Source organism: Salmo salar, chromosome ssa10 (genome assembly GCF_905237065.1).
Source record: "Salmo salar chromosome ssa10, Ssal_v3.1, whole genome shotgun sequence".
Taxonomy (NCBI): domain Eukaryota; kingdom Metazoa; phylum Chordata; class Actinopteri; order Salmoniformes; family Salmonidae; genus Salmo; species Salmo salar.
The window spans coordinates 113,956,841-113,983,491 of NC_059451.1; the positions used below are offsets into that span (position 1 = coordinate 113,956,841).

The window sequence follows — 26,651 nt, forward strand, 5'->3', positions numbered from 1 at the left end:
GGGACGGGAAATCTGCAACTCAACCTGGCCATTTCAAATGACCAAAGCAATGTGCTCCAAGTGGCCAATGGCCATTGTCTTGCAACCAAGATTTTCTGATTTGCCTCTTAGTCACTGCTTGCAACGGTGTTGCCCCAAGGCAAAGGGGCAACAGTTACAGCATAGCCAAGAAATAGTAAAAGTAAATTAAATATAGAACATTTAAATTAATATAATGTAAAAAAATATATATAATATTATCATATATTATAACTTAGATATATTCTAATGTAGATTTAGCAACATTTACCAACGGTCTCTGTTTTGATCATGTGACCATTTTTCTTCTAGTGTTTCCCGCCAAAGGAGAAGGCTTCGACTCAAGCAGCGCTCTTCTGAGGAAAAATCTGACAGAAATTGTGTTTGACTACCTAGCTACCCAAAATGGGTTTTCTAAAGCAGTTGGATGTGGATAATTTTAAGTCATGGCGAGGGAAGCAAGTAATTGGACCTTTTCAAAGGTTTAACTGTATTATTGGCACAAATGGATCCGGTAAGTTTTCTTGAACTTTTGTTTTATCTTGATCAACTTGCTTGCTAGCTAACGTTAGCTTCCAATGAACAAATGTGGCTTACTAAACTGTCTGCGTTTTAGCATGGTGTGTACTCACTGGCAATACCAGACAGTTAATGATAGTTCTGATAATACGTATCATACATACCTAGCTGGCATTTCACTTTGACACATCTTTCCATAGGTAAGTCGAACGTGATGGATGCCCTGAGCTTCGTGATGGGGGAACGGGCAGCGACTCTCCGTGTGAAGCACACCAGGGACCTCATCCACGGAGCCCACATTGGCAGGCCGGTGTCCACCACAGCCAGCGTCACCATGCGCTACTGCGACGACAACGGAGAGGAGCTCAACTTCTGTAGGAGCATATCGGGTGAGTTGGATTGCTTCGAAGGGCTAGCGACTATAGACTTATTTCATATGAGAAAACATTGTTATCTAGTGGACTCATGCCACGGCCGGCCCGCTCATTAGGCAGGGTTGATGACGCATCTCCCCAAAACAACAAGTAACACTTCACCTAATTTTGCCCAAAAACAATGACAATTTCTCTCAACCAGTGGCATATGGGTTTTAATGTGATCGCTGATGCCGCCCTTTGCTGCAGCACTACTCCAACATTCCGTTAAAAAATTTATCTTACATAAATCATATAGCAGAAATAGGATATAACATAAATAGTATTTTGACTTTTCTGTAGTCTACAAGCTGGAGATCAAATGTATGACAGTGTAATGAGATGGACACTTTCTTCATCATACCAGTTTCTCCCCGGTCAAATAGCATAACCTAAATGGCACCCAGTCAAATAAACAATGCGCTGACATGTTAACAAACAACATATCTTAAAAACTAGACAGGTCAAAGTAAAATGGACAATATGGAATGGACAATCACAAATGTTATCCAAGAGTTTCACCCCATTGTCATGATGAGTGGTTTCAAGTTTGTATCTGTCCATTTTTGACAAGTTGATCATAGTGAAAAATAAAACACTTCTGCATTTCCTGTTGTGTAAACACATTGCAAATAAGCTCACAATAACTCCTGATGAAGTTGGGTAGCTGATATTCAGAGCTTAAATAGCCAAATTGATTAGTCACAGGAATAAGGACTAATAAAGCCAATGTAACAGCCTGTTTTAAAAACTGGGCCTACTACATGGATAGGCATTCATAAAATTCCATTGCAGGCTGACATGGTAGGCTACACCCCAGTAAGCACAAGCTCTTTTGGACGTCTTTTTTTGGTCCAAGCCGGACTTCTTTTTTGGATGTTTTACAAATGGTAGGCATACCACATAGATGGGCATTCCTAAAATTCAATTTCAGTCATCTCAGTAAGCATGGATCGACAGCAACCTTTTGGACGTCTTTTTTTGGTGCAGTCCGGACCGGCCTTGATTTCCCCATCCACGGATTTTGGGCGGTCCCATACAGGTCTTGACTTCAACGTTCACGGACATTGATTTTGAGCAGCCTTGATTTGGCCCAAACATAGACGTCTATAAATTACATCTTTTCAACTTTCATTCAGAACCAAAAATGAGCCTGATTTCAATGTCTGGAAAAGACGCCTTTGCAACTTCCTATAAAATATGTATTTTAAACATCTGGAAAATACATATTTTCACCTTTAATTCAGAACCTAAATAGAACCTAACTTCAATGTCTGGAAAGTCTTTTCAACGTTGTTTTTCATTCTGACCTGGTCTGTCTTATTCAGCAAATATTCTGTCCTGGTCTGTCTTATTCAGCAAATATTTAGCAAAAATTTGGTCCAGTAGTGTATGCAAATACTAGCTCAACGAATGATTGTAGCTACTTTACTGTACTGTATGCACTAATGTTGTGTATCTTCCAGGGGACTCCTCTGAGTATCGCATCAATGGCAGACAAATCACCCTTGCCAAGTACACAGAGGAACTGGAGAAGATAGGCATTGTGACCAAAGCTAGAAACTGTCTGGTATTCCAGGTAAGCGAACACACCACACCCTCCCACACACACATACAACTGACAGTATTTTATCATAATTCATAATGTAGCTAATTACAGTGCCATTCATTAAAGTACATTTAATGAATGGCACTGAGTTTAATAGTGACCTCTGTTTTATATTTCCTGCGACTCCATACAGGGGGCGGTGGAGTCCATCGCCATGAAGAACCCCAAGGAGCGGACCAAGATGTTTGAGCGCATCAGCCAGTCTCTGGAGCTGTCTGATGACTATGACAGGAAGAAGGAGGCTCTGCAGAAGGCTAAAGAAGACACGCAGTTCCACTTCAACAAGAAGAGGACAGCCACCGCAGAGAAGAAGCAGGTCTCCTCAGAGAAAGTGGAGGTAGGATAAGAACACAGAGAGGGGATATTCTCCATTTATCTGTCATAAGACTTAACATAACACTGTCGTAACAGTTAGTAAATGACAACTTGCTTTTTACCCAGTCACATTAAATCATCACGACAATCTGGAAATGTGGTTAAAAGTCATGGAAAAGTTTTGGAATTTCAATTCACAATATTTATTGTTAAATTCATGTATATGCTCTTAGGCTCCCGAGTGGTGCAGCGGTCTAAGGCACTGCATCTCAGTGCTAGAGGTGTCACTACAAACACCCTAGTTCAAATCCAGGCTGTATCACAACTGGCCGTGATTGGGAGTCCCGTAGGGCGGCGCACAATTGGCCCAGCGTCATCCGGGTTTGGCCGGTGTAGGCCGCCATTGTAAATAAGAATTTGTTCTTAACTGACTTGCCTAGTTAAATAAAGGTAAAATAAATTTTAAAAAATAACCCTGTCCCTCTCTTCGTCCTCATCCCCCAGGCCCAGAAGTACCAGGAGTTGGTGGATGACTTGAACCAGGGGAGGCTGCAGCTAAACCTGCTCCAGCTGTACCACAACCAGCAGGGCCTGAGTGCCCTGTCAAAAACCCTGAGGAAGAGACAGGAGGCTGTGGCCGGTCAGAAGACAGGACTGGATGGGTGGGAGCAGAGCGTCAAGGCCCAGAAGAAAGAACATGGACGCTTTACCAGAGAGCTGCAGCAGATTGAGAAGGAGATCCGGTGGGTTGCAGTCAGGAGGGAGAAGTGTGTGTAGAGAGAGGTGTGTGTGTTTATTACTAACTAAACTAACCTCTCCCCCAGTGGACAGGAGCAGACCCTGTCCCTGCGTCGGTCCCAGTACATCAAGGCCAAGGTGAATACGGCCCACCACCTAAAGAAGGTAGATGATACCCGTGGGGCCCTGGAGAAGGGCCAGAGGATGGGGGCCAAGAAAGAGGAGGAGCTGGCTGAGTTCCATCAGGAGCTCCAGGAGCTGGAGAGGGCCTGGAGGGACTATGAGAGACATGCCCAGGAGGAGTTGACCGACCGGGGGGCTGACATACAGCTGGAGGAGGAACAGGTAACAAGAGAGACACCATAACACAACATAAAGAGAGACCTATACAATAACATAGCATGGCAGCAACAATGGCAGCAACACATGACAACACAGCATGGTAGCAACACAACATGACAACAACATGGTAGCAACAAAACATGGGACAAACATTATTGGGCACAGACAACAGCGCAAAGGCAAGAAGGTAGAGACAACAATACATCACGCGAAGCATCCACAACTGTCAGTAAGAGTGTCCATGATTGAGTCTTTGAATGAAGAGATAGAGATAAAACTGTCCAGTTTGAGTGTTTGTTGCAGCTCGTTCCAGTCGCTAGCTGCAGCGAACTGAAAAGAGGAGCGACCCAGGGATTTCAGCTTATGAAATATAGGACCAACACTTTACATGTTGCGTTTATATTTTTGTTCAGTGTAGTTTAGGTGTGTGTGTGTGTGTGTGTGTGTGTGTGTGTGTGTGTGTGTGTGTGTGTGTGTGTGTGTGTGTGTGTGTGTGTGTGTGTGTGTGTGTGTGTGTGTGTGTGTGTGTGTGTGTGTGTGTGTGTATATTCTGTGTGTCTAGTTGGAGCGCTATAAGGAGCTGAAGGAGCTGGCCAGGAAGCAGGGGGCCCTCCTGTCCCAGCAGGCTGAGAAAATACACTGGGAGGTCAAGGCTGACCACCAGAAAATCGAGTTTGACCAGCGGAGGAAGAAGGAAGTGGAGGTAGGTACTGGAGTGTGTGTGTGTGTGTGTGTGAAAACAGAAATTGGTGTTGACTTTCTCTGTGTATATAGGTAAGCATTAAGCACAGCCAGACTCAGCTGGGGGACTTCACCAGAAGAGCAGATAAACTGGAGGAGTACACCAACACCTGCAAGTAAGTCATGTGTTGTGGTGTATGTTACTGGTTACTGATGAGTGAAAAAATAGATACAGTTGATGTCAGAAGTTTACATACACATTAGCCAAATACATTTAAACTCCGTTTTTCACAATTCCTGACAATTAATCCTCGTAAAAATTCCCCGTCTTAGGTAAGTTAGGATCACCACTTTATTTTAAGAATGTGAAATGTCAGAATAATAGTAGAGAGAATGATTTATTTCAGCTTTTATTTCTTTCATCACATTCCCAGTGGGTCTGAAGTTTACATGCACTCAATTAGTATTCGGTAGCATTGCCTTTAAATTGTTTAACTTGGGTCAAACGTTTCGGGTAGCCTTCCACAAGCTTCCCACAATAAGTTGGGTGAATTTGGTCCCATTCCTCCTGACAGAGCTGGTGTAACTGAGTCAGGTTTGTAGGCCTGCTTGCTTGCACATGCTTTTTCACTTCTGCCCACAGATTTTCTATGGGATTGAGGTCAGGGTTTTGTGATGGCCACTCCAATGCCTTGACTTTGTTGTCCTTAAGGCATTTTGCCACAACTTTGGAAGTATGCTTGGGGTCATTGTCCATTTGGAAGACCCATTTGCGACCAAGCTATAATAACTTCATGACTGATGTCTTGAGATGTTGCTTCAATATATCCACATAATTTTCCTACCCCATGATTCCATCTATTTTGTGAAGTGCACCAGTCCCTCCTGCAGCAAAGCACCCCCACAACATGATGCTGCCACCCTCGTGCTTCACGGTTGGAATGGTGTTCTTCGGCTTGCAAGCCTCCCCCTTTTTCCTCCAAACATAACGATGGTCATTATGGCCAAACAGTTCTATTTTTGTTTCATCAGACCAGAGGACATTTCTCCAAAAAGTACGATCTTTGTCCCCATGTGCAGTTGCAAACCGTAGTCTGTCTTTTTTATGGCGGTTTTGGAGCAGTGGCTTCTTCCTTGCTGAGCGGCATTTCAGGTTATGTCGATATAGGACTTGTTTTACTGTGGATATACAGTGAGGGAAAAAAGTATTTGATCCCCTGCTGATTTTGTACATTTGCCCACTGACAAAGAAATTATCAGTCTATAATTTTAATGGTAGGTTTATTTGAACAGTGAGAGACAGATTAACAACAAAAAAATCCAGAAAAATCCATGTCAAAAATGTTATAAATTGATTAGCATTTTAATGAGGGAAATAAGTATTTGACCCCCTCTCAATAAGAAAGATTTCTGGCTCGCAGGTGTCTTTTATACAGGTAACGAGCTGAGATTAGGTGCACACTCTTAAAGGGAGTGCTCCTAATTTCAGCTTGTTACCTGTATAAAAGACACCTGTCCACAGAAGCAATCAATCAATCAGATTCCAAACTCTCCACCATGGCCAAGACCAAAGAGCTCTCCAAGGATGACAGGGACAAGATTGTAGACCTACACAAGGCTGGAATGGGCTACAAGACCATCGCCAAGCAGTTTGGTGAGAAGGTGACAACAGTTGGTGCGATTATTCGCAAATGGAAGAAACACATAAGAACTGTCACTCTCCCTCGGCCTGGGGCTCCATGCAAGATCTCACCTCGTGGAGTTGCAATGATCATGAGAATGGTGAGGAATCAGCCCAGAACTACACGGGAGGATCTTGTCAATGATCTCAAGGCAGCTGGGACCATAGTCACCAAGAAAACAATTGGTAACACACTACGCCGTGAAGGACTGAAATGCTGCAGCGCCCGCAAGGTCCCCCTGCTCAAGAAAGCACATATACATACCCGTCTGAAGTTTGCCAATAAACATCTGAATCATTCAGAGGACAACTGAGTGAAAGTGTTGTGGTCAGATGAGACCAAAATGGAGTTCTTTGGCATCAACTCAACTCGCCGTGTTTGGAGGAGCAGGAATGCTGCCTATGACCCCAGAACACCATCCCCACCGTCAAACATGGAGGTGGAAACATTATGCGTTGGGGGTGTTTTTCTGCTAAGGGGACAGGACAACTCCACCACATCAAAGGGACGATGTACGGGGCCATGTACCGTCAAATCTTGGGTGAGAACCTCCTTCCCTCAGCCAGGGCATTGAAAATGGGTCGTGGATGGGTATTCCAGCATGACAATGACCCAAAACACACAGCCAAGGCAACAAAGGAGTGGCTCAAGAAGAAGCACATTAAGGTCCTGGAGTGGCCTAGCCAGTCTCCAGACCTTAATCCCATAGAAAATCTGTGGAGGGAGCTGAAGGTTTGAGTTGCCAAACGTCAGCCTCGAAACCTTAATGACTTGGAGAAGATCTGCAAAGAGGAGTGGGACAAAATCCCTCCTGAGATGTGTGCAAAGCTGGTGGCCAACTACAAGAAACATCTGACCTCTGTGATTGCCAACAAGGGTTTTGCCACCAAGTACTAAGTCATGGTTTGCAGAGGGGTCGAATACTTAATTCCCTCATTAAAATGCAAATTATTTTATAACATTTTTGACGTGTTTTTCTGGATTTTTTTGTTGTTATTCTGTCTCTCACTGTTCAAATAAACCTACCATTAAAATTATAGACTGATAATTTCTTTGTCAGTGGGCAAACGTACAAAATCAGCAGGGGATCAAATACTTTTTTCCCTCACTGTAGATACTTTTGTACCTGTTTCCTCCAGCATCTTCACAAGGTCTTTTGCTGTTCTGGGATTGATTTGCACTTTTCGCACCAAAGTACGTTCATCTCTAGGAGACAGAACGCGTCTCCTTCCTGAGCAGTATGACAGCTGTGTGGTCCCATGGTGTTTATACTTGCGTACTGTCGTGTCTTTGGCTATGCCGGATTAAGTGATATGACATGCTATTCTATAAAATCCTTTCTCTATATTTAATATTACCTGATTAAGCTAATCATGTAAATGTAGTTAACTAGAAAGTCAGGGCACCACGAAAGAGTGTTTATAGAGCTGTTATCTTCCGAATAAACTCTTAAAGACCTAGTAATATTTTACATCAATAGCAGTCAATATTAATCGTCACCTTATTTCAGTCTCATCTGAAAGTTGTAAATTCTTGGTTATCTTCACGAACCCTGGCTAACAAGTTGAATCAGCAATACAAACTTTGGTTTAATTATTTATTTACTAAATACCTAACTAATCACACAGAATTACATATATACAGAATGCAAATTATGTCATACAGAAAACGGCCCTGGTGGACGGAGCCGACATGACGGCTGGTTACACAAAGGAAAGGGGGTTGGGTTTGAGTGAAAGAGAGGGAAGACTGAGGAACAAAGGGAAAAGCTATGCTATCGTAAATACAGTATCTTATGCATTCTGAATTACCGCCCTTTTGGAAAAGGAAAATGCAATAAATATTTACTCTGAGCTGCGCTTCGGTAGGTTGGTCGTAGATGCTGGCCATGTTGCCCAACAGAGATCTTCTGGTCCTCGGAAGAATGTCTCAGGTGGTAAATTGGATACGTTGTAGTATCGTCGTTGTGTGTTAGACTGGTTCCGTCGTCCGTCCTTTCCTAGCCAACGTTTACAGAGGCCGCTGCTAACTCAACGGCTAGGAGGTATCACTTCTGTAGTGAATAAGAGTTCAAAGTTCACACCATTCGCAACGAAAGCTCACGCTGAGGTTGGCTTAGTTCTGTAGTTGACATGTTAGTTCTTTTAACGTGGAACCGTCGTCCTCACGTCCTCGGAACAGCTTATTATCTGAATCCTTCTGACATCGGACCGTCGCCCCAATGTACCCGGAACAGCAAGTTATTCGCCCTTTTAACGCAGAGGCTGCAGGCCTCGCGTACTCGGAACAGGAGGTTACATTTTCGTCAATGGCTTATATAGTGGAGGGAGAGAAGGGTGTGTTTCATAGTTTATAACCAATGTCTCTTCACAGGGGCAGGCCACTGATTGAGCAGAGCTCTAACCTTATGAAAACCCAATTCTCTCATTTGGCAGCTAAGATTACATTTAATCTTTTCAGAAATAGTTTCATATTTAAACATTTAAATTGCACAGCAATTCCATGTGAATCTGATAACTATAATGTGTAGACTTTCTACGATACAGTTTACGTCATCCTATCATTAATAAGAATGTCTCAGATGACAACTGAACTGACATCATATTCTTTAAGTACCAACGCATATTCTCCACTGGTTGGATTACCGAAATATGGTTCCTTTCCCCCCACCGTTTGATGTTCCCAGACTCTCTATGTTTAACAAAGGCTATTCAAGAGTCCTTCAGTAGAGTCAAGAGAGAGGGAAGGGAGAAAGGTATTTATGGGGGGGTCATAAACCTTACCCACAGGCCAACGTCATGACAGTACTATTCTTCGTACAGATTAACGTGGTACCTTCAGGCATTTGGAAATTGCTCCGAAGGATGAACCAGACTTGGCTGATTTATTTAGATTTTCCCATGATGTCAAGCAAAGAGGCACTGAGTTTGAAGGTAGGCCTTGAAATACATCCACAGGTACACCTCCGATTGACTCAAATGATTAGCCTATCAGAAGCTTCTAAAGTCATGATCATTTTCTGGAATTTTCCAAGCTGTTTAAAGGCCCAGTCAACTTAGTGTATGTAAACTTCTGACCCACTGGAATTGTGATTCAGTGAATTATAAGTGAAATATTCTGTCTGTAAACAATTGTTGGAAAAATTACTTGTGTCATGCATTAAAGTAGATGTCCTAACCAACTTGCCAAAACGATTGTTTTTTTTAATAAGATATTTGTGGAGTGGTTGAAAAACGAGTTTTAATGACTCCAACCTAAGTGTATGTAAACTTCTGACTTCAACTGTAGTTACATATCACAATATTATTGTGGAAGATATATAGATACTTTGACTTCAAAGTATTTTGGACAATTTCTTTATAGATTTCTGCTAGGTAGCGCTAGTCGGCTGTACCGGTGCCAAAACGCAGCTATTTTTTATCCTATAGCGTGTTCTCCATCTTTTTAAATAATGAATCAACATGTTTTCAACACTTATTTCCATGACTGATCAAACTAATTTTATAATGCTCTCTCTCGTCTATCTGCAGCAGACATATAGTTAGCAATATGTTTGGAACATGAAATTGCAATAAAACCGCAGTAACGAATCGCAATAGATAGAATCATGAGAACCACGATACATGTCGTATCGGCATCTAAGTATCATGATAATATCGTAATGTGAGGACCCTGGCAATACCCACCCCTATTGTATGTGTGTGTTGCTGTTATTTTTTGAAGGAGAACACTACTTAAATACTTTTGTCAGTGTTAAGCACCCCATTCTTTATAAAGCTTATCTTGGCTGTGCTGACATACTAAACTACTGAGAGAAAGAGAGAGAATGAGAGAGCGAGAAGAGAGAGAGAGAGAGAGAGGAGAGAGAGTGAAGGAGAGAGAGAGAAAAGGAGAGAGTGAAGGCAAGAGAGAAAGGGAGAGAGAAAAAATGAGAGAAAAGGAGGGTGTAAGAAGGGAAAAGAGTGACAAACTGCATGTGTTTTTCTTCTGAACAGGAGCTCTCTGGAGGAGTCTCGTCAGCAGGAGGAGGTGCTGTCTGCGGAACTGCAGAGAGGGAGGGTGAGGGGGGAGGAGGTGAACCAGGAGTTAGGGGAGGTACTGGGAGAGCTGCAGAACGCCAGGCTGGACAGCCAGGAGAGTAAGAGGCAGCAGCAACGCAACGAGGTCCTGGAAAACCTCCGCAGACTCTACCCTGACACGCTGGTGAGACATCCCTAGACATCCCTGTCTCACTGCCACCAACACCTTATTGGATCAAATTGGGTATATATCATCTTCCATAGTGCATCCCCTCCCCCCTCATCCCTTATTTGAGTCATTTGAATGTGAGCTTGTAGGGATTGCCTTGGTAGCAATCTTGTTTAGGATCTCATAGAATCTTGAGATATTTTAAGATCCTGTTACTAGTATCCAGTAAGGTCTATCTGAAGGTCTTGTAGGATCTTCCAAGATCTTTGTCAGTATCCAGAGGAAGATTTCTGCCAGGGTGTGTTTGTTCCTCTATTTCCCAGTTTGGTCGTCTGGTGGACCTGTGCAGCCCCATCCATAAGAAGTACCAGCTAGCCGTCACCAAGGTGTTTGGACGCTACATGAATGCCATAGTAGTGTCGTCAGAGAAGGTGGCTCGGGACTGCATCCGCTTTGTCAAGGAGGAGAGGGCCGAACCAGAAACCTTCTTACCCATAGATTACCTGGATGTGAGTCAGTGGACCCAGGAGAGATTGTTTGTAGGCCCACTCCTTAATTTAAAAAACAACAAAACGGCAGCTCCGCTACGTTTGCTATGAAGCTGAGGGATGGGGGATGGAGAAAGACAACCAGAACTACCTAAAACTAACAACATAGGCTTTGATTAACACACCCAACACACAAACCTCACTGAGTCTGTCCCACCTCCCTGTCCCTCCCCAGGTGAGCCCTCTGAATGAGCGGCTGCGTGGGGTGCGTGGAGCTAAGATGATGGTGGACGTGGTGCAGTGTTCCCCCACTGCTCCTCAGCTGAAGAAAGTCATCCAGTTTGTATGTGGCAACGCTCTGGTCTGTGAGACACTCAAAGAGGCCAGAGCCATCGCCTTCGACGGGCCTGAAAGACTCAAGGTGAGTTAGTCAGTCATTCAGCTTGTTTTAGGGCTATGGGATTCAAGGTGATGTATAGATCAGTAATTCAGTAAAGTCCGACTGCAATGTACAGTAGACAATCTCAAACATGCACAATTAGTCAGTCAACCAGCCAGCCAGTCAGAGTTCCCCCCCATCCACTTTACTGTGGTAGCACCCACCTTGATATTTTCCCCCAGACGGTGGCTCTGGACGGTACCATGTTCTCCAAGTCAGGGGTGATCTCTGGGGGCTCCAGCCACCTGCGGAGCAAGGCCCGGCGCTGGGACGAGAAGGACATGACCAAGCTGAAGGAGCTCAAAGAACAGCTGACTGCAGAGCTACGTGTGAGTCTGGGTCTTTGCACACATTCATAATCTAGATTTTGAAAGTCTGGGAATCTAATACATTTTTTATTATTGTAAGTCTTGATTCGGGGCGGCAGGGTAGCCTAGTGGTTAGAGTGTTGGACTAATAACCGAAAGGTTGCAAGTTGAAATCCCCGAGCAGACTAGGTACAAATCTGTTGTTCTGCCCCTGAACAGGCAGTTAACCTGCTGTTCTGAGGCCGTCATTGAAAATAAGAATTTGTTCTTAACTGACTTGCCTAGTTAAATAAAGATAAAATAAATTCTGGGATATGCACTGCTAAACTGTTAACTTATTCTCCCTGCCTCAAGGAGTGTAGTTTTTCTGACCAATTTGAAGGGGAAGATTATCTGAGACAGTCCTTTATTTCCACTTCCTGTGTCATGTGACAGGGTCTGGTGAAGCTGAAGCGTAAGGAGCCTGAGCTGAAACAGATCCAGTCTCAGGCTCAGGGGGTTCAGACCCGTCTGAAGTACTCCCGCACTGAACTGGACACCCTCTGGAAGAAGAGCATTCCCAACTGCCACGCGGTAAACTACACTAACACTGTTACTGTGGCTGTAACTTACTCTGACTACACCATCTGCAAACCACCACTTCTACTTGAATTCAACATGTGTCTACTTATTTTTACTCCAACAAGAGCATAGTAAGCCATCAACAGTTTTTCAGCTTATCAAGTCTTAGGTGATGTTTTTGAGTTTTGAAAATGTATGCACTTACAGTATTGAGAGACTTACAGTTGAGTTTTCTCAATCTGTGGCCCATGTCGCGCACATCTCATGTCTTGACAACTTGCATGTCTCTCCCTTTAGGAGATGTCTCGCCTGGAGGCTGAGCTGGCCAACGTGGAGTCTCAGCTGGAGATGCAGAAAGAGAACATGGAGGTCAAGGAGCTGGAGATGAAGAAGCTCCAAGACAGGATCAACCAGGTCAGGACGCACTGCTGCCAAGACTATTTAGAATAATGTCTAAATTGGCAGGTAGCCTAGCGGTTAAAAGCATTGGGCTGGTAACCAAAAGGTTGCTGGTTTGAATTCCTGAGACGGCTAAGGGGGAAAAAACTGTCGATACGCCCTTGAGCAAGGCACTTAACTCTAATTTCTATTGTAAGTCGCTTTGGATAAGAGCATCCGCTAAATAGCAGACACCTGTTATTAGTGGCGTGTCATAGCTAACACAAACAACACAAAGGTTTTACATCAATTAGCAGACACTCTTATCCAGAGAGACAGTCGTGAGTGCATACATTTTCAAAACTTGAAAACATCACTACAGACTTGATATTCTGAAAAACTGTTGATGGCCTACTATGCTCTTGTTGGAGTAAAAGAAATTAGACACATGTTGAATTCAACCCACAGCCCTGGAGTGGGAAGTGCCATGCTCTACCAACTGAGCCACATGGGACTATACTTTTACATCGTTTAGCAGACACTCTTATCCAGAGAGATTTACAGGAACAACGTACCGTGGATCAAGATCACATCAACAGATTTTTCACGTTGTTGGCTTGGAGATTCGAACCAGTGACCTTTCGATTCTCGGCCAAACGCTCTAACCGCTAGGCTACCTGCCGCACTCCCAAATAGTTGTAGTATGTCACTGCTTTAGAGTAGGAACGTTCTGCCTACTATGTCTCTGGGGACCAGGTTAGTGGTAATGCTGTTGTTATTGTTCTGTGTTCAGATGGAGGACGTGGTGTTCTCAGACTTCTGTGCTGAGATAGGAGTGGCCAACATCAGGGAGTATGAACAGGAGCATCTCAAACAGCAGCAGGATGTAGACAGGAAACGGTATTGGACTGGACCTCCCCACATTACATATATGGTCTATGGAACAATGATGCTAACAAGTTTATATGGACTGATTGTACAGTATGCTTGTTCTTATACGGTGTACAGTGCATTCGGAAAGTATTCAGACCCCTTGACTTTTTCCCATTTTGTTACATTACAACCTTATTCTAAAATGTATTAAAGGGTTTTTTTCCCTCATCAATCTACACACAATACCCCATAATAACAAAACAAAAACAGGTTTTTAGACATTTTAGCAAATGTATTAAAGATACAAAACGGAAAAATCACATCTACATAAGTATTCAGACCCTTTACACAGTACTTTGTTAAAGCACCTTTGGCAGCGATTACAGCCTTGAGTCTTCTTGGGTATGACGCTACAAGCTTGGCACGCCTGTATTTGGAGAGTTTCTCCCATTCTTCTCTGCAGATCCTCTCAAGCGCTGTCAGGTTGGATGGGGAGTGTCGCTGCACAGCTATTTTCAGGTCTCTCCAGAGGTGTTTGATCAAATTGTCATGGCTGTGGCTGTGGCTGGGCCACTCAAGGACATTCAGAGAAATGTCCCGAAGCCACTCCTGTGTTGTCTTAGCTGTGTGCTTAGGGTCATTGTCCTGTTCGAAGGTGAACCTTCAACCCAGTTTGAGGTCCTAGGTGCTCTGGAGCAGGTTTTCATCAAGGATATCTGTACTTTACCCCGTTCATCTTTCCCTCGGTCTTGACTAGTTGCCCAGTCCCTGTCGCTGAAAAACAGCCCCAGAGCATGATAGTACCACCACCATGCTTCACCGTATGGATGGAGCCAGGTTTCCTCCTTACGTGACACTTGGCAGTCAGGCCAAAGAGTTCAATCTTGGTTTTATCAGATCAGAGAATCTTGTTTCTCATGGTCTGAGAGTCCTTTAGATGCCTTTTGGCAAACTCCAAGCGGGCTGTCATGTACCTTTTACTGAGGAGTGACTTATGTCTGGCCATTCTACCATAACGGCCTGATTGGTGGAGTGCTGCAGAGATGGTTGTTCTTCTGGAAAATTCTTCCATCTCCACAGTGGAACTCTGGAGCTCTGTCAGAGTGACCATTGGGTTCTTGGTCACCTCCCTGACCAAGGCCCTTCTGCCTCAATTGCTCAGTTTGCTGGGCGGCCAGCTCTAGGAAGAGTCTTGGTGGTTCCAAACTTCTTCCATTTAAGAATGGAGTTTGTTCTTGGGGACCTTCAATGCTGCAGACATTTTTTGGTACCCTTCTCCAGTTCTGTGCCTAGACACAATCCTGTCTCTGACCTCTGTGGACAATTCCTTCGACCTCATGGCTTGGTTTTGCTCTGACATGCACTGTCAACTGTGGGTCCTTCTATAGACAGGTGTGTGCCTTTCCAAATCATGTCCAATCAATTGAATTTACCACAGGTGGACTCCAATCGTGTTGTAGAAACATCTCAAGGATGATCAATGGAAACAGGATGAAAATTAGCTCAATTTCGAGTCATAGCAAAGGGTCTGAATTCTTATGTAAATAAGGTATTTCTGTTTTTTGTATGTAGATTGATGAGGATAAAAGTAATTTAATCAATTTTAGAATAAGGCGTAACAAAATGTGGCAAAAGTCAAGGGGTCTGAATACTTTCCGAATGCACTGTATATTGTTCGCGAATATTATATTTTTTCTGGCCATCTCCTCTCCCACATCTCTTTTCTGTCACTGCCTGAGTGTAATCAACCCCCCTCTCTTTTCCCACCCCTCTCCCAGGATGGAGTTTGACTCTCAGCGGACATGTCTGAAGGCCCAGTTGGAGTACGAACAGGGTCAGCTGGAGCAGCAGAGGAAGAAGATGAAGAAACTAGAGGAGACCATCGCCAAGGAGCAGAGCAGAGTGGAAGAACAGAAGCAGGCAAAACATACCTCCTCTCATCCATTCTCTCCTTTTCTCAACTTCCCTCATGTTATCTCCTTTCATCCTCCTTTCTTGTCCCTTCATACCTCCCTTCCTTCCCTTTTCCCATCAGCTTCTCAAGTCGCTCCTCTAAAATCACACAGAATGTAATCCCAGTGTTGTGTTGTGTTCTCTTATGTCTCCGCTAGGAAGAGGAGAAGCTGCTGGTGGTGATGGAAGAGAGTCAATCTAAAGTGTTGGATCTGAAGAATCATCTGCTGGGGAAGAAGACCCAGGCTTCTGACTCCAAGGCCCAGGTGGACCAAACGATGAAGAGCCTTCAGGAGAGCTCCAGGTACTTCTAACTGTGGCTGTTCTGCTGTCAGTTATTTTTGTCCAGTGTATCAAATTGATTGCCGGTTCACTTCACTGGTCTCATCGCCCTCTCTAAAAGCTGATCTTCTCCTCTCTCCGCCCTATCCCTCTTCATTCTCTGTATCTTCCTCCCCCTTCTCTTCTTCCTTTCTCTGTCCCCTCTCCGTGTCTAACCCTTCTCCCCACCAGAGAGCTGGTGAAGCTGCAGAGGGAGGTTATCTCAGCTGAGACAGCCCTGGAGCAGTTGAGGATCTGGAAACACAACTTGCTGCTAGGTTGTAAGATCCAGGGCCTGCCCATCACGCTGCTGTCTGGCAGCTTGGATGAGATCAGTGAGGTGCAGGTAGGACAGACTAGAGACCACAGGAGGTTGGTGGCACATTAATTGGGGAATACGGGCTCGTCGTAATGGCTGGAGCGAAATAAATGTTTTTTATGTGTTTGATGCCGTTCCATTTGCTCTATTCCAGCCTTTATTATGAGCTTTCCTCCCCTCAGTAGCCCCCACTATCAGAGTGTGGGGGGGGGGCATAGACCAGGGTAGTGTGCAGTAGGGCTGTAGAATACAGGACCTGCCCAGATGACGGGCTGTGTTCACGTTCTCCTTTCATGTACTGAATGTGTATTGTGTACTTGGATGTACAGTTGTTTACCTCTCATATGTGTAAGTCAAATTCACTATCGGGGGAGAATAAAGTTCTATCTCTCTTACGTCTGATTGACTGATCTGGCCTTGTCAGCTGGACTCAGAGTCACTCACAGAGAGCACCTGCACCACTATGGACATCTACGAGAGAGAGGCGCTGATGGTCATCGACTACTCTGGCCTGGGAGCTGAGCTGAAGGTAGACCTCATTAATCAATCATCAATCTATAGTATCCCTTCTTGTCTCTTAGCTTTAAAAACTGATCACTATCATACAGTTAATGTACTGTATTCACCCTAGAGGACAGTTATGTATCTTACGTTATGCTGTCCAAACGTGTGTGTGTCTTTATGTCCAACAGGATCTTGCAGGGGAGGAGGTGGACCCCCAGGTAGAGCGTCTTAAGGAGACAGTGTCCTCTCTAGAGGGGGTCCTACAGCGCTCCACAGCCCCCAACCTTAAAGCCCTGGAGAAAATGAGGGAGGTCAAGGACAAATTTCAGGGGGTGGTGGACGGTACAAAGTGCAGAAACACACCTCAATACACCAACTATATAGTGCAGACACACCTCAATACACAAACGCTGTCGCTTAACTTGTCTTGGTGAGTGTATTGTGGGAACCCATTGAGGGCCCTAAAAAGTTAAAACCCAGAGAAAACAGGTTTTAGTGACAAACTTTTAAGATGCTAGAGCAGCATATTTCAAATGCATTGCAGCATTTGTTCTCCCAATACCACAGCAAAACCTAACTTTTTAGTGCCTACAGATCTTTGATTGACTTATACATTTTAAATAGCCAGTTAAAAAAAAGCCATATTCAGTGAGGTTCCATACATTTAAAAAACTTGACAGGGATAACACAATAAAGTTAATAACTTTTTTTCAGTTGTGGTCCCTTAACAAAGTTCATGTTGCAATACATATCTGTATGGCTGAATGATGTTTATCTGATTGCCTCTGTCTCCCTCTGTGTGCTCCAGCGTTTGATGCCAGCACCAAGGCAGCCAGAAGGAGTAACCAGGAGTTTGAGCAGGTTAAAGCCAAACGCTTCAGACTCTTCAGTCAGTGCTTTGAACACGTCTCTGTCGTCATCGACCAGATCTACAAACAACTGTGCCGGAACACCAGCGCTCAGGTGTGAAGGCTTTACTCATACAGAAACACTTGCACACACACACACACACACACACACACACACACACACACACACCTGTTACACACCTGAAAGCAATCTTCATACTACTGTGTAATAGACACACTTATCAGGTTTGTGGTGTGTAGTATGTGTAGTGTTTGTAATGTGTGTGTGTGTGTGTAACAGGGTTTGCAAAAGGTGCTTGAGGTGCTTAAAGTACTTCCATTTGGCACTCTGAAATTCAAGTACTAGAGTACCTTGAAAATCTGACATTTTCTCAAGTAGGTACTCCAAAAGTACTTCAATTCAAATGAGAGGAGAACATGAACAAATACATTTCTGAAAAATATCAGAAAAATGTATTGGTCTTCCAAATTAATTTCCAGGTAGACTACCAAGTTGTATTTCTTCATGTGTTTGGCGCTGTGGTTGCCAGGCGAGCTCACTCATTCCACCCACACTGCCTCTGAGCCAGGCAGGTACAGAACTGACTGATTAGGCACCGCCAAACGTCACATTGATAGCTAAAATGCCGGGCAAATGTAGATACAATCCTGCCTTTTGTGCTTATGGAACATCTCTGGGATCTTTTATTTATCACACTAACGATAAGAAGAGACTTGCTTTGGCCAAGAAACACAAGCAATGGACATTAGACCGGTGGAAATCTGTCCTTTGGTCTGACGAGTCCAAATTTGAGATTTTTGCTTCCAACCGCTGTGTCTTTGTAAGACGCAGTAGGTGAACGGATGATCTCTGCATGTTTGGTTCCCACCGTGAAGCATGGAGGAGGAGGTGTGATGTGAGGGTGCTTGCAGTTGACACTGTCAGTGATTTATTTAGAATTCAAGGCACACTTAACCAGCATGGCTACCACAGCGTTCTGCAGCGATACGCAATCCCATCTGGTTTGTGCTGAGTGGGACTATCATTTATTTTTCAAGAGGACAATGACCCAACACACCTCCAGGCTGTGTAAGGGCTATTTGACCAAGAAGGAGAGTGATGGAGTGCTGCATCAGATGACCTGGCCTCCACAATCACCTGACCTCAACCCAACTGAGGTGGTTTGGGATGAGTTGGACAGCAGAGTGAAGGAAAAGCAGCCAACAAGTGCTCAGCATATGTGGGAACTCCTTCAAGACTGTTGAAAAAGCATTCCAGGTGAAGCTGGTTGAGAGAATGCCAAGCGTGTGCAAAGCTGTCATCAAGCCAAAGGGTGGCTACTTTGAAGAATTTTAAATATATTTGTATTTGTTTAACACTTTTTTGGTTACTACATGATTCCATATGTGTTATTTCATAGTTTTGATGTCTTCACTATTATTCTACAATGAGGAAATAATAAAAATACAGAAAAACCTTTGAATGAGTAAGTGTGTCCAAAATGTTGACAGGTACTGGTAGTTTACCCACCTTTATTTACCACTACATTACTGAAACCAACCAATCCACACCATGTAATGTGAAAAATGCGTCTAGGTTTGACGTTGCGAGCATGGGTGAATCGGCCCTGAAGTGCCACATGAAGGGGGAAAGACAAAACTGTTTCCTGCGCTGGCACCACTTATACATTATGGAGGTTTTTTGGCAATTGCCTAATTCACAGGGTGCCTGCGACATTCAAGCGGCAGCCGTGCTCCTGCCATTCTGGTGGCTGATCACATGCCGTTTTCCTCACTGCCCACTCGCCCTTCTCCCGACCGGTGACACTAAAGCTCCCAGTCAGAAGCAAGATGCTTTTTTGTAGCTATTAAGTAGTAGATTCCCAAATGGCCAATAAAAACAGTCATTAAGTTGGAATTGTGTAGTAATGTGAATAGGACATGTGTGTTCACCAGTAGGCATGTCCCAAAACTCTGCTCATCACTACTCAAATTACAACACCATTAGTACTGACTTACCACTCCTGTAAGTAATAAATAAGTAGTGAAACACGTATTATTGAGTAGAACTTGTAAGGTAGTGATGACTAGTAAGTTAGTTCGTTTTTTTCATGAGGTTGTGGCGATATACTGCCATCTGGTGGTAACTATTACAAATGGATGGTTCTTGAAAATAAATATTAATGCTTGAAAAAGTCTTTGAAAGTCCTTGAATTTGACTTGCCACTGTTTGTACGAACCCTGGTGTAATGTACGGGTGTGTATATGCCTGAATGTGTGCTGCTCCCTCCAGGCCATTCTGAGTGCTGAGAACCCGGATGAGCCCTACCTGGATGGCATCAATTACAACTGTATTGCTCCTGGGAAACGCTTCATGGCCATGGACAACCTGTCTGGAGGAGAGAAGGCCATCGCTGCCCTGGCTCTGGTGTTCGCAATACACAGGTGAGAGAGAGAGAAAGAGAAGAGGTTCATGGCCATGGACAGCCAGGCTGGAGGAGAGAAGGCCATCGGTGCCCTGGCTCTGGTTTCGCCATACACAGGTGAGAGAGAGAAGTTCATGGCTGTGGACAGCCTGTCTGGAGGAGAGAAGGCCATCGCTGCTTTGGTGTTGGCTTTACACAGCTAACACACACAGCAGACATGAGATATGCCTGTCAGTATACAGCATTGAACCACTGTCTGATGTTTGTGTTTTCTCAATCAGCTTCCGTCCAGCTCCGTTCTTTGTCCTGGATGAGGTTGATGCAGCCCTGGACAACACCAATATTGGCAAAGCAAGTTGACATTTTAATTGTGATTAAATATGGGCTGTAGCTACGAATATGGCAATATGGCTGACCTGTCTGTCTCTCTGTGGATGCAGGTGACCAGCTTTATCAGGGAGCAGTCGAGAGAGAGCCTCCAGATCATCGTCATCTCTCTGAAGGAGGAGTTCTACTCTAGAGCTGACGCTCTGCTGGGGGTCTACCCTGAGGTACAGTACAAAAACACCTTTATTCCAGACCATCTTTCTCTCGCGGCCTGGTTCTGCTGCCTCTTTCTCAGTGTGTCTTTCCTCGTATCGTCTCTCCTTGCCTTCTTCCCAAAACATCAGAGAAGAAGAACCTAGGTTGCTTTCCTCCAATGTGTCTTGAGAAGGAGGCGAGGATATCAGTCCCTGTGACTTAACTGTCTTTCTTTTTCTCTCAGTTTAACGAGTGCATGTTCAGCCGCATGCTGACGCTGGACCTAAGTCCCTATCCGCTGAATGAAGAGAACGGAACAGAGAGAGAGAAGGAGATGTAAAGAAAGAAAGAAAGAAAGAAAGAAAGAAAGAAAGAACAATCAAAGATATACTGTATTGGCCTGATGTGATAGACCCTGACAGCTGATTTCCTGTTTCTCTTGGGATAGTACTAAACCAATCTTCAATTGATTGCCAAAAGCATTCATCTAAAATGTTTGTTTATTAATGTTAATATATTGCTTATCGTTATGTAGATTTTTATTCTGGAGGTTTGAGCATGTTGTATTCCCTCAATACTTTTCTATCATTGTTTAGCTTGAAGCGTTTTAATATACCAGGGTTCGATTTCATTGTTCACTGGTTTACTTTATATTTAATATAAATCGTTTCCTCTTTATATTGTCTTTGTGTTCTTTTGGACTGAATTATCTATTCATCATTACAACCCAAAATCCCAGTAATCACAGATCAAATGGCATTGTGCAATGTGAATAGTGGATAACAGGTGGCAGCAGTGTGTCAGTTTATGAGCTGTAACAAGGATTTTCAAATATACCATATTATTACAAGTCAATGAGGACTTTTGATTACAACCATTTTTTTAAATGTAAAAACCAGCCTACTTTAAACATGCAGAAGAGGTTTGGCTGAACCTTCACATGCCCCGACTGACTGCTGTTTTCAGCTGAATTTGGGTTTCCACTATATACCACATCCACAGTCAAAATTGGCTAGATGGTAATAATTCATGAAGACAAAAATGTGCTTTTTGGTCTTAATTTAGGGTTAGGCATAAGGTTAGCAGTGTGGTTAAGGTTAGGTTTAAAACAATTATGTATACAAACCCTGGATTTCTGATGCAATGTATAGGCCACTGAGAGTCTTTGAAGCCACCGTTCACCCATACTGGCAATCCCCAGTAGAAGCAGTCCTCCATAAGAATGTTCAAAGGACAAAATTACTTGTATTTAAATGTTTATTTTGTTGTAGTGGGGAAAGTAACATTAGTACTCTTTTTTTTTAAATACTTGAAGGCAAATATACACTGCTCAAAAAAATAAAGGGAACACTTAAACAACACAATGTAACTCCAAGTCAATCACACTTCTGTGAAATCAAACTGTCCACTTAGGAAGCAACACTGATTGACAATAAATTTCACATGCTGTTGTGCAAATGGAATAGACAACAGGTGGAAATTATAGGCAATTAGCAAGACACCCCCAATAAAGGAGTGGTTCTGCAGGTGGACCACTTCTCAGTTCCTATGCTTCCTGGCTGATGTTTTGGTCACTTTGGAATGCTGGCGGTGCTTTCACTCTAGTGGTAGCATGAGACTGAGTCTACAACCCACACAAGTGGCTCAGGTAGTGCAGCTCATCCAGGATGGCACATCAATGCGAGCTGTGGCAAGAAGGTTTGCTGTGTCTGTCAGCGTAGTGTCCAGAGCATGGAGGCGCTACCAGGAGACAGGCCAGTACATCAGGAGACGTGGAGGAGGGCAACAACCCAGCAGCAGGACCGCTACCTCCGCCTTTGTGCAAGGAGGAGCAGGAGAAGCACTGCCAGAGTCCTGCAAAATGACCTCCAGCAGGCCACAAATGTGCATGTGTCTGCTCAAACGGTCAGAAACAGACTCCATGAGGGCCCGACGTCCACAGGTGGGGGTTGTGCTTACAGCCCAACACCGTGCAGGACGTTTGGCATTTGCCAGAGAACACCAAGATTGGCAAATTCGCCACTGGCACCCTGTGCTCTTCACAGATGAAAGCAGGTTCACACTGAGCACATGTGACAGTTTGGAGATGCCGTGGAGAACGTTCTGCTGCCTGCAACATCCTCCAGCATGACCGGTTTGGCGGTGGGTCAGTCATGGTGTGGGGTGGCATTTCTTTGGGGGGCCGCACAGCCCTCCATGTGCTCGCCAGAGGTAGCCTGACTGCCATTAGGTACCGAGATGAGATCCTCAGACCCCTTGTGAGACCATATGCTGGTGCGGTTGGCCCTGGGTTCCTCCTAATGCAAGACAATGCTAGACCTCATGTGGCTGGAGTGTGTCAGCAGTTCCTGCAAGAGAAAGGCATTGATGCTATGGACTGGCCCACCCGTTCCCCAGACCTGAATCCAATTGAGCACATCTGGGACATCATGTCTCGCTCCATCCACCAACGCCACGTTGCACCACAGACTGTCCAGGAGTTGGCGGATGCTTTAGTCCAGGTCTGGGAGGAGATCCCTCAGGAGACCATCCGCCACCTCATCAGGAGCATGCCCAGGCGTGTAGGGAGGTCATACAGGCACGTGGCCACACACACACTTCTGAGCCTCATTTTGACTTGTTTTAAGGACATTACATCAAAGTTGGATCAGCCTGTAGTGTGGTTTTCCACTTTAATTTTGAGTGTGACTCCAAATCCAGACCTCCATGGGTTGATAAATTGGATTTCCATTGATTATTTTTGTGTGATTTTGTTGTCAGCACATTCAACTATGTGAAGAAAAAAGTATTTAAAAAGATGATTTCTTTCATTCAGATCTAGGATGTGTTGTTTAAGTGTTCCCTTTATTTTTTAGAGCAGTATATATCATGAAACATTGTGCTTGAATACATTCATTTTTCAGTGTAAACCCCCTTGGACTTACATATTTACTGGCAGGTTAAATAGGGGTCAAATTCCATCAGTAAACTCAAAGTCATCATAGGAAATAATGGATGATAATCTCCTTAATTATGCATTGAATCAAAAATGTACTTCACCCAAACTAAGCTTTTTACTGGTCCTTCTGTGTCTTAGTCTCCTCCAGCAAAAGTAGGAGAGGCAGTAAAGGCTGCCATCTGCTGGCTACAGACTCATTGACGGGGCTTTCCTCTACCAGAATGAGGCTGAGGTGGGAAAGGGCATCCAGGCTATGATCCAGGAGGGTATGTAAAGAGAGAGGAGCTGTTCGTTCAGCAAGGTGCTGCCTCAAATGTCACACTCATTCATAGCATACTGTGTGTGAGAGAATTGATGGAAGTGATTGTCAAATTGTGAATACTGTTATTCCATAGAATCTTTCAGGTGATGTGTAGTAGCCTACTTGAGTGTTTCCCAGGCTATGTCACCGAATGGCACTCTATTCCCTATAACCCATAGTGCACTACTGTCTGAGCTGGCCGCAAGTAGTGGCTTATATAGGGGGCCTGGGCCATTGTGGATGCAGCCCCAATCAATCCAAATTGCCGTTCCTGTGCTTCTCTCTCCACCAGAATACCCTGAGTAACCTTAAACTGGACTATCTAGACCTCTACCTCACCCACGAAAACCAATGAGAATGAAGGTAAACTCTCCCTATTGTCTTGACTTGCAAACTGTTTCAACATGTATTTGAAATATCCTCACCAATTGTCTTTTGTAAAATATTGTAATAAAACACTTGAACTGAAGAAATAATTATCATTTTTGTTCTGATGTAATGCTTATATTTAAAGCTTATAGTGCATGGCTTGCCTTTACAAATGCATTTTGCTCACACTTATTTAATTTTTATTTAATTTCTTCAGCCCTTTTTGTCATGCATAATTTAGAAAAACATTTTCACACTTTGATGAAATGTTGGGGGCGTGATATGCACTGATCATCACTCAATCATTACTTGTTTTGTTCTAGATTAGGGATGAGCTCGTGGACAGCGAGGGATTCACTGTTGCCGTGGAAACCAGTTTCCTGGATACCTGGGAGGTGAGAATGACAGGAAGTTAAATTAAGACGATTTCTGGGTAATTTTTTTACATCATCACTCAGACTCTTTTCCATTTGGGTATTATATCTGTTCAGTGCCTCTCAGGGCATGGAAGAGCTGAACAAACCAGGCCTCAAGAACAAACCTGCCAACAACCAGGTGCTCTTTGCCCTCTCTCCCAGCCCAAAATGGCACTTTGCATTTGTGATCTTTAGAACATAACAGGTATTCAGAGTTAATCACAGTGTCATTGAGTATGTTTACATGCACAGCAATAATTCAATATTAAACTGATTATGGCAGAATGCAGATTATGCAAAAGTCATGTAAACACCTTAGTGTGCTTATCTTAATTGGCAGAAAGGTCAAAATCGAAGTAAGCATACACCGCTTAAAACACCTGGTTTTCTGAGCAACCTTTAGAATTACTAGGACATGTAAACACCTTCATCAGCGTTCCAGCTGTGTATTTGATCTACGCATGTGCTAGCACCAACCGAGCGAGCCTCCCTCTTTAGCACGAGTGAAGTGAGTTCGGAACAACTGAATGTATGCACCTTAGAATTAGTTTTCACATACAAACTTAGAATCCAATATTCTTCCCAAAAATAACAGGGTTGCTGTGGTAGAACAATTTATTTTGATTGGCGATTTTCTGCATTTATCAGAGTAGCCTAATTTTCAGATGTTTCAGGATTATTAGGGAAATATGTCTTCTTGCAAAGAATGTAAACTTTTCAATCCAACTATTATATTAATCTGATTATCTACAATAATCGCATTAGTGTGTGCATGTAACCATACTATAACTTATGTAGTAGGCTGCCTCCCGAGTGGCGTAACGTCACTACAGACCCGGGTTCGATCCCAGGCTGTGTCGCCTGGGATCGAGAGACCCATGAGGCAGTGCACAATTGGCCCAGCGTCGTCCAGGTTAGGGGAGGGTTTGGCCGGCCGGGATGTCCTTGTCCCATCGCGCTCTAGCGACTCCTTGTGGCGGGTGCATGCACGCTGACTTAGGTAGCCAGCTTTACAGTGTTTCCTCCGACACATTGGCGCAGCTGGCTTCCGGCTTAAGCGAGCAGTGTGTCAAGAAGCAGTGCGGCTTGGCAGGGTTGTGTTTCAGAGGACGCATGGCTCTCGACCTTCGCCTCTCCCGAGTCAATATGGGAGTTACAGCGATGGGACAAGACTGTAACTACCAATTGGATATCACCAAATTGTGGAGAAAAAGGGATAAAAGGTCAAAATAAAACAAATAAACATGTACTGTAGTAGGCTACGAGTGACATTTTCCACTCGCAAACACACCTGTGCTGTGAACAAACGCATGGTAACATTTCTAATAGATGGGTGAAATCATAATATTTATTTTATTTAACTCCGTGGTTGAGTGTTTCTTATGACATCGTTGTATGTCCCTGTGTCACGTGTCCTCCCTCTATGGCCTGTAGGTCACCAGGCTGCTCGTTATGGCGCACACCTGTCACCATCGTTACGTGCATCAGCGCATTATGACACTCAACTGGACTCCATCACCTCCTTGATTACCTGCCCTATATATGTCACTCCCTTTGGTTACTTCCTGAGGCGTCATAGTTAGTTTCAGTTTAATTTTTTGATTAAATCACTCACTCCCTGAACTTGCTTCCCGACTCTCAGCGCACATCGTTACACCCTGTCTACTCTGACCAGATTGAGTGCAACCCATATCTGTCCCAGGAGAAGCTGATCAACTATTGTCACTCCCAAGGCATCACTGTCACAGCATACAGCCCCCTGGGGTTACCTACCAGGCCATGGTAAACAACACACTGATAGACACATGGAGGGAAATGTAGCACACACACACACATTATTTGTACGTTTCTACGGTAACTGTCTGATCTGATGTTCTTGTATTAGGGTCAAACCAGACAAACTCTGTTTATTTCAAGATCCAAACATCAAGAACATAGCTGAGAAGCACCAGAGGACTATATCTCAGGTAAAGTGAGAGCCACAGTAACATAGTCTAACTGTTAGCTACATAGAGAAAATGGGTAAAGGGTCTATGGACCTTGCTCTGTGTTATCCCTTAATCTCATCATGGGCCCATCCTATTAGGTGCTGCTTCGTTTTCTGGTCCAAAGGGAAGTGTGTGTAATTCCAAAATCAACCACGCCCCAACACATGTACCTGGACAACCTCCAGGTACATTAG

The 26,651-nt window shown here is 44.0% G+C and overlaps 2 protein-coding genes across 2 annotated transcripts; both read left to right on the plus strand.

The window, feature by feature from the left end:
* The first annotated feature begins 338 nt into the window (after positions 1-338).
* On the plus strand, positions 339-21,686 carry smc1b (structural maintenance of chromosomes 1B). Its single transcript, XM_014125717.2, has 25 exons — positions 339-532; positions 738-926; positions 2,417-2,529; positions 2,693-2,896; positions 3,379-3,617; positions 3,699-3,957; positions 4,517-4,657; positions 4,729-4,811; positions 10,313-10,520; positions 10,829-11,014; positions 11,229-11,414; positions 11,615-11,761; positions 12,176-12,313; positions 12,599-12,715; positions 13,473-13,579; positions 15,331-15,472; positions 15,664-15,809; positions 16,019-16,172; positions 16,570-16,674; positions 16,838-16,991; positions 17,458-17,612; positions 19,791-19,942; positions 20,205-20,274; positions 20,364-20,474; positions 20,690-21,686. Exons 1-25 carry the CDS (start codon positions 424-426, stop codon positions 20,783-20,785), a joined length of 3,711 nt encoding a protein of 1,236 aa, XP_013981192.1. The 5' UTR covers positions 339-423; the 3' UTR covers positions 20,786-21,686.
* Positions 21,687-24,041: 2,355 nt separating this feature from the next.
* LOC106561629 (aldo-keto reductase family 1 member B15-like) lies at positions 24,042-26,651 on the plus strand. The gene is made up of 6 exons (XM_045688755.1): positions 24,042-24,047; positions 24,377-24,448; positions 24,555-24,608; positions 26,145-26,251; positions 26,355-26,436; positions 26,556-26,651. Exons 1-6 carry the CDS (start codon positions 24,042-24,044, stop codon positions 26,649-26,651), a joined length of 417 nt encoding a protein of 138 aa, XP_045544711.1.

What these genes read in the sequence shown, in the direction of transcription:
- smc1b (XM_014125717.2), top strand. Translation starts at nt 424, where the DNA reads ATGGGTTTTCTAAAGCAGTTGGATGTGGATAATTTTAAGTCATGGCGA. An exon ending in TACCCATAGATTACCTGGAT is followed by an intron (nt 11,015 to 11,228) that starts GTGAGTCAGTGG and finishes GTCCCTCCCCAG; the next exon opens with GTGAGCCCTCTGAATGAGCG. An exon ending in GCCGGAACACCAGCGCTCAG is followed by an intron (nt 17,613 to 19,790) that starts GTGTGAAGGCTT and finishes TGCTCCCTCCAG; the next exon opens with GCCATTCTGAGTGCTGAGAA.
- LOC106561629 (XM_045688755.1), top strand. An exon ending in GTTTCCTGGATACCTGGGAG is followed by an intron (nt 24,449 to 24,554) that starts GTGAGAATGACA and finishes AGTGCCTCTCAG; the next exon opens with GGCATGGAAGAGCTGAACAA. An exon ending in GGGTTACCTACCAGGCCATG is followed by an intron (nt 26,252 to 26,354) that starts GTAAACAACACA and finishes TTCTTGTATTAG; the next exon opens with GGTCAAACCAGACAAACTCT.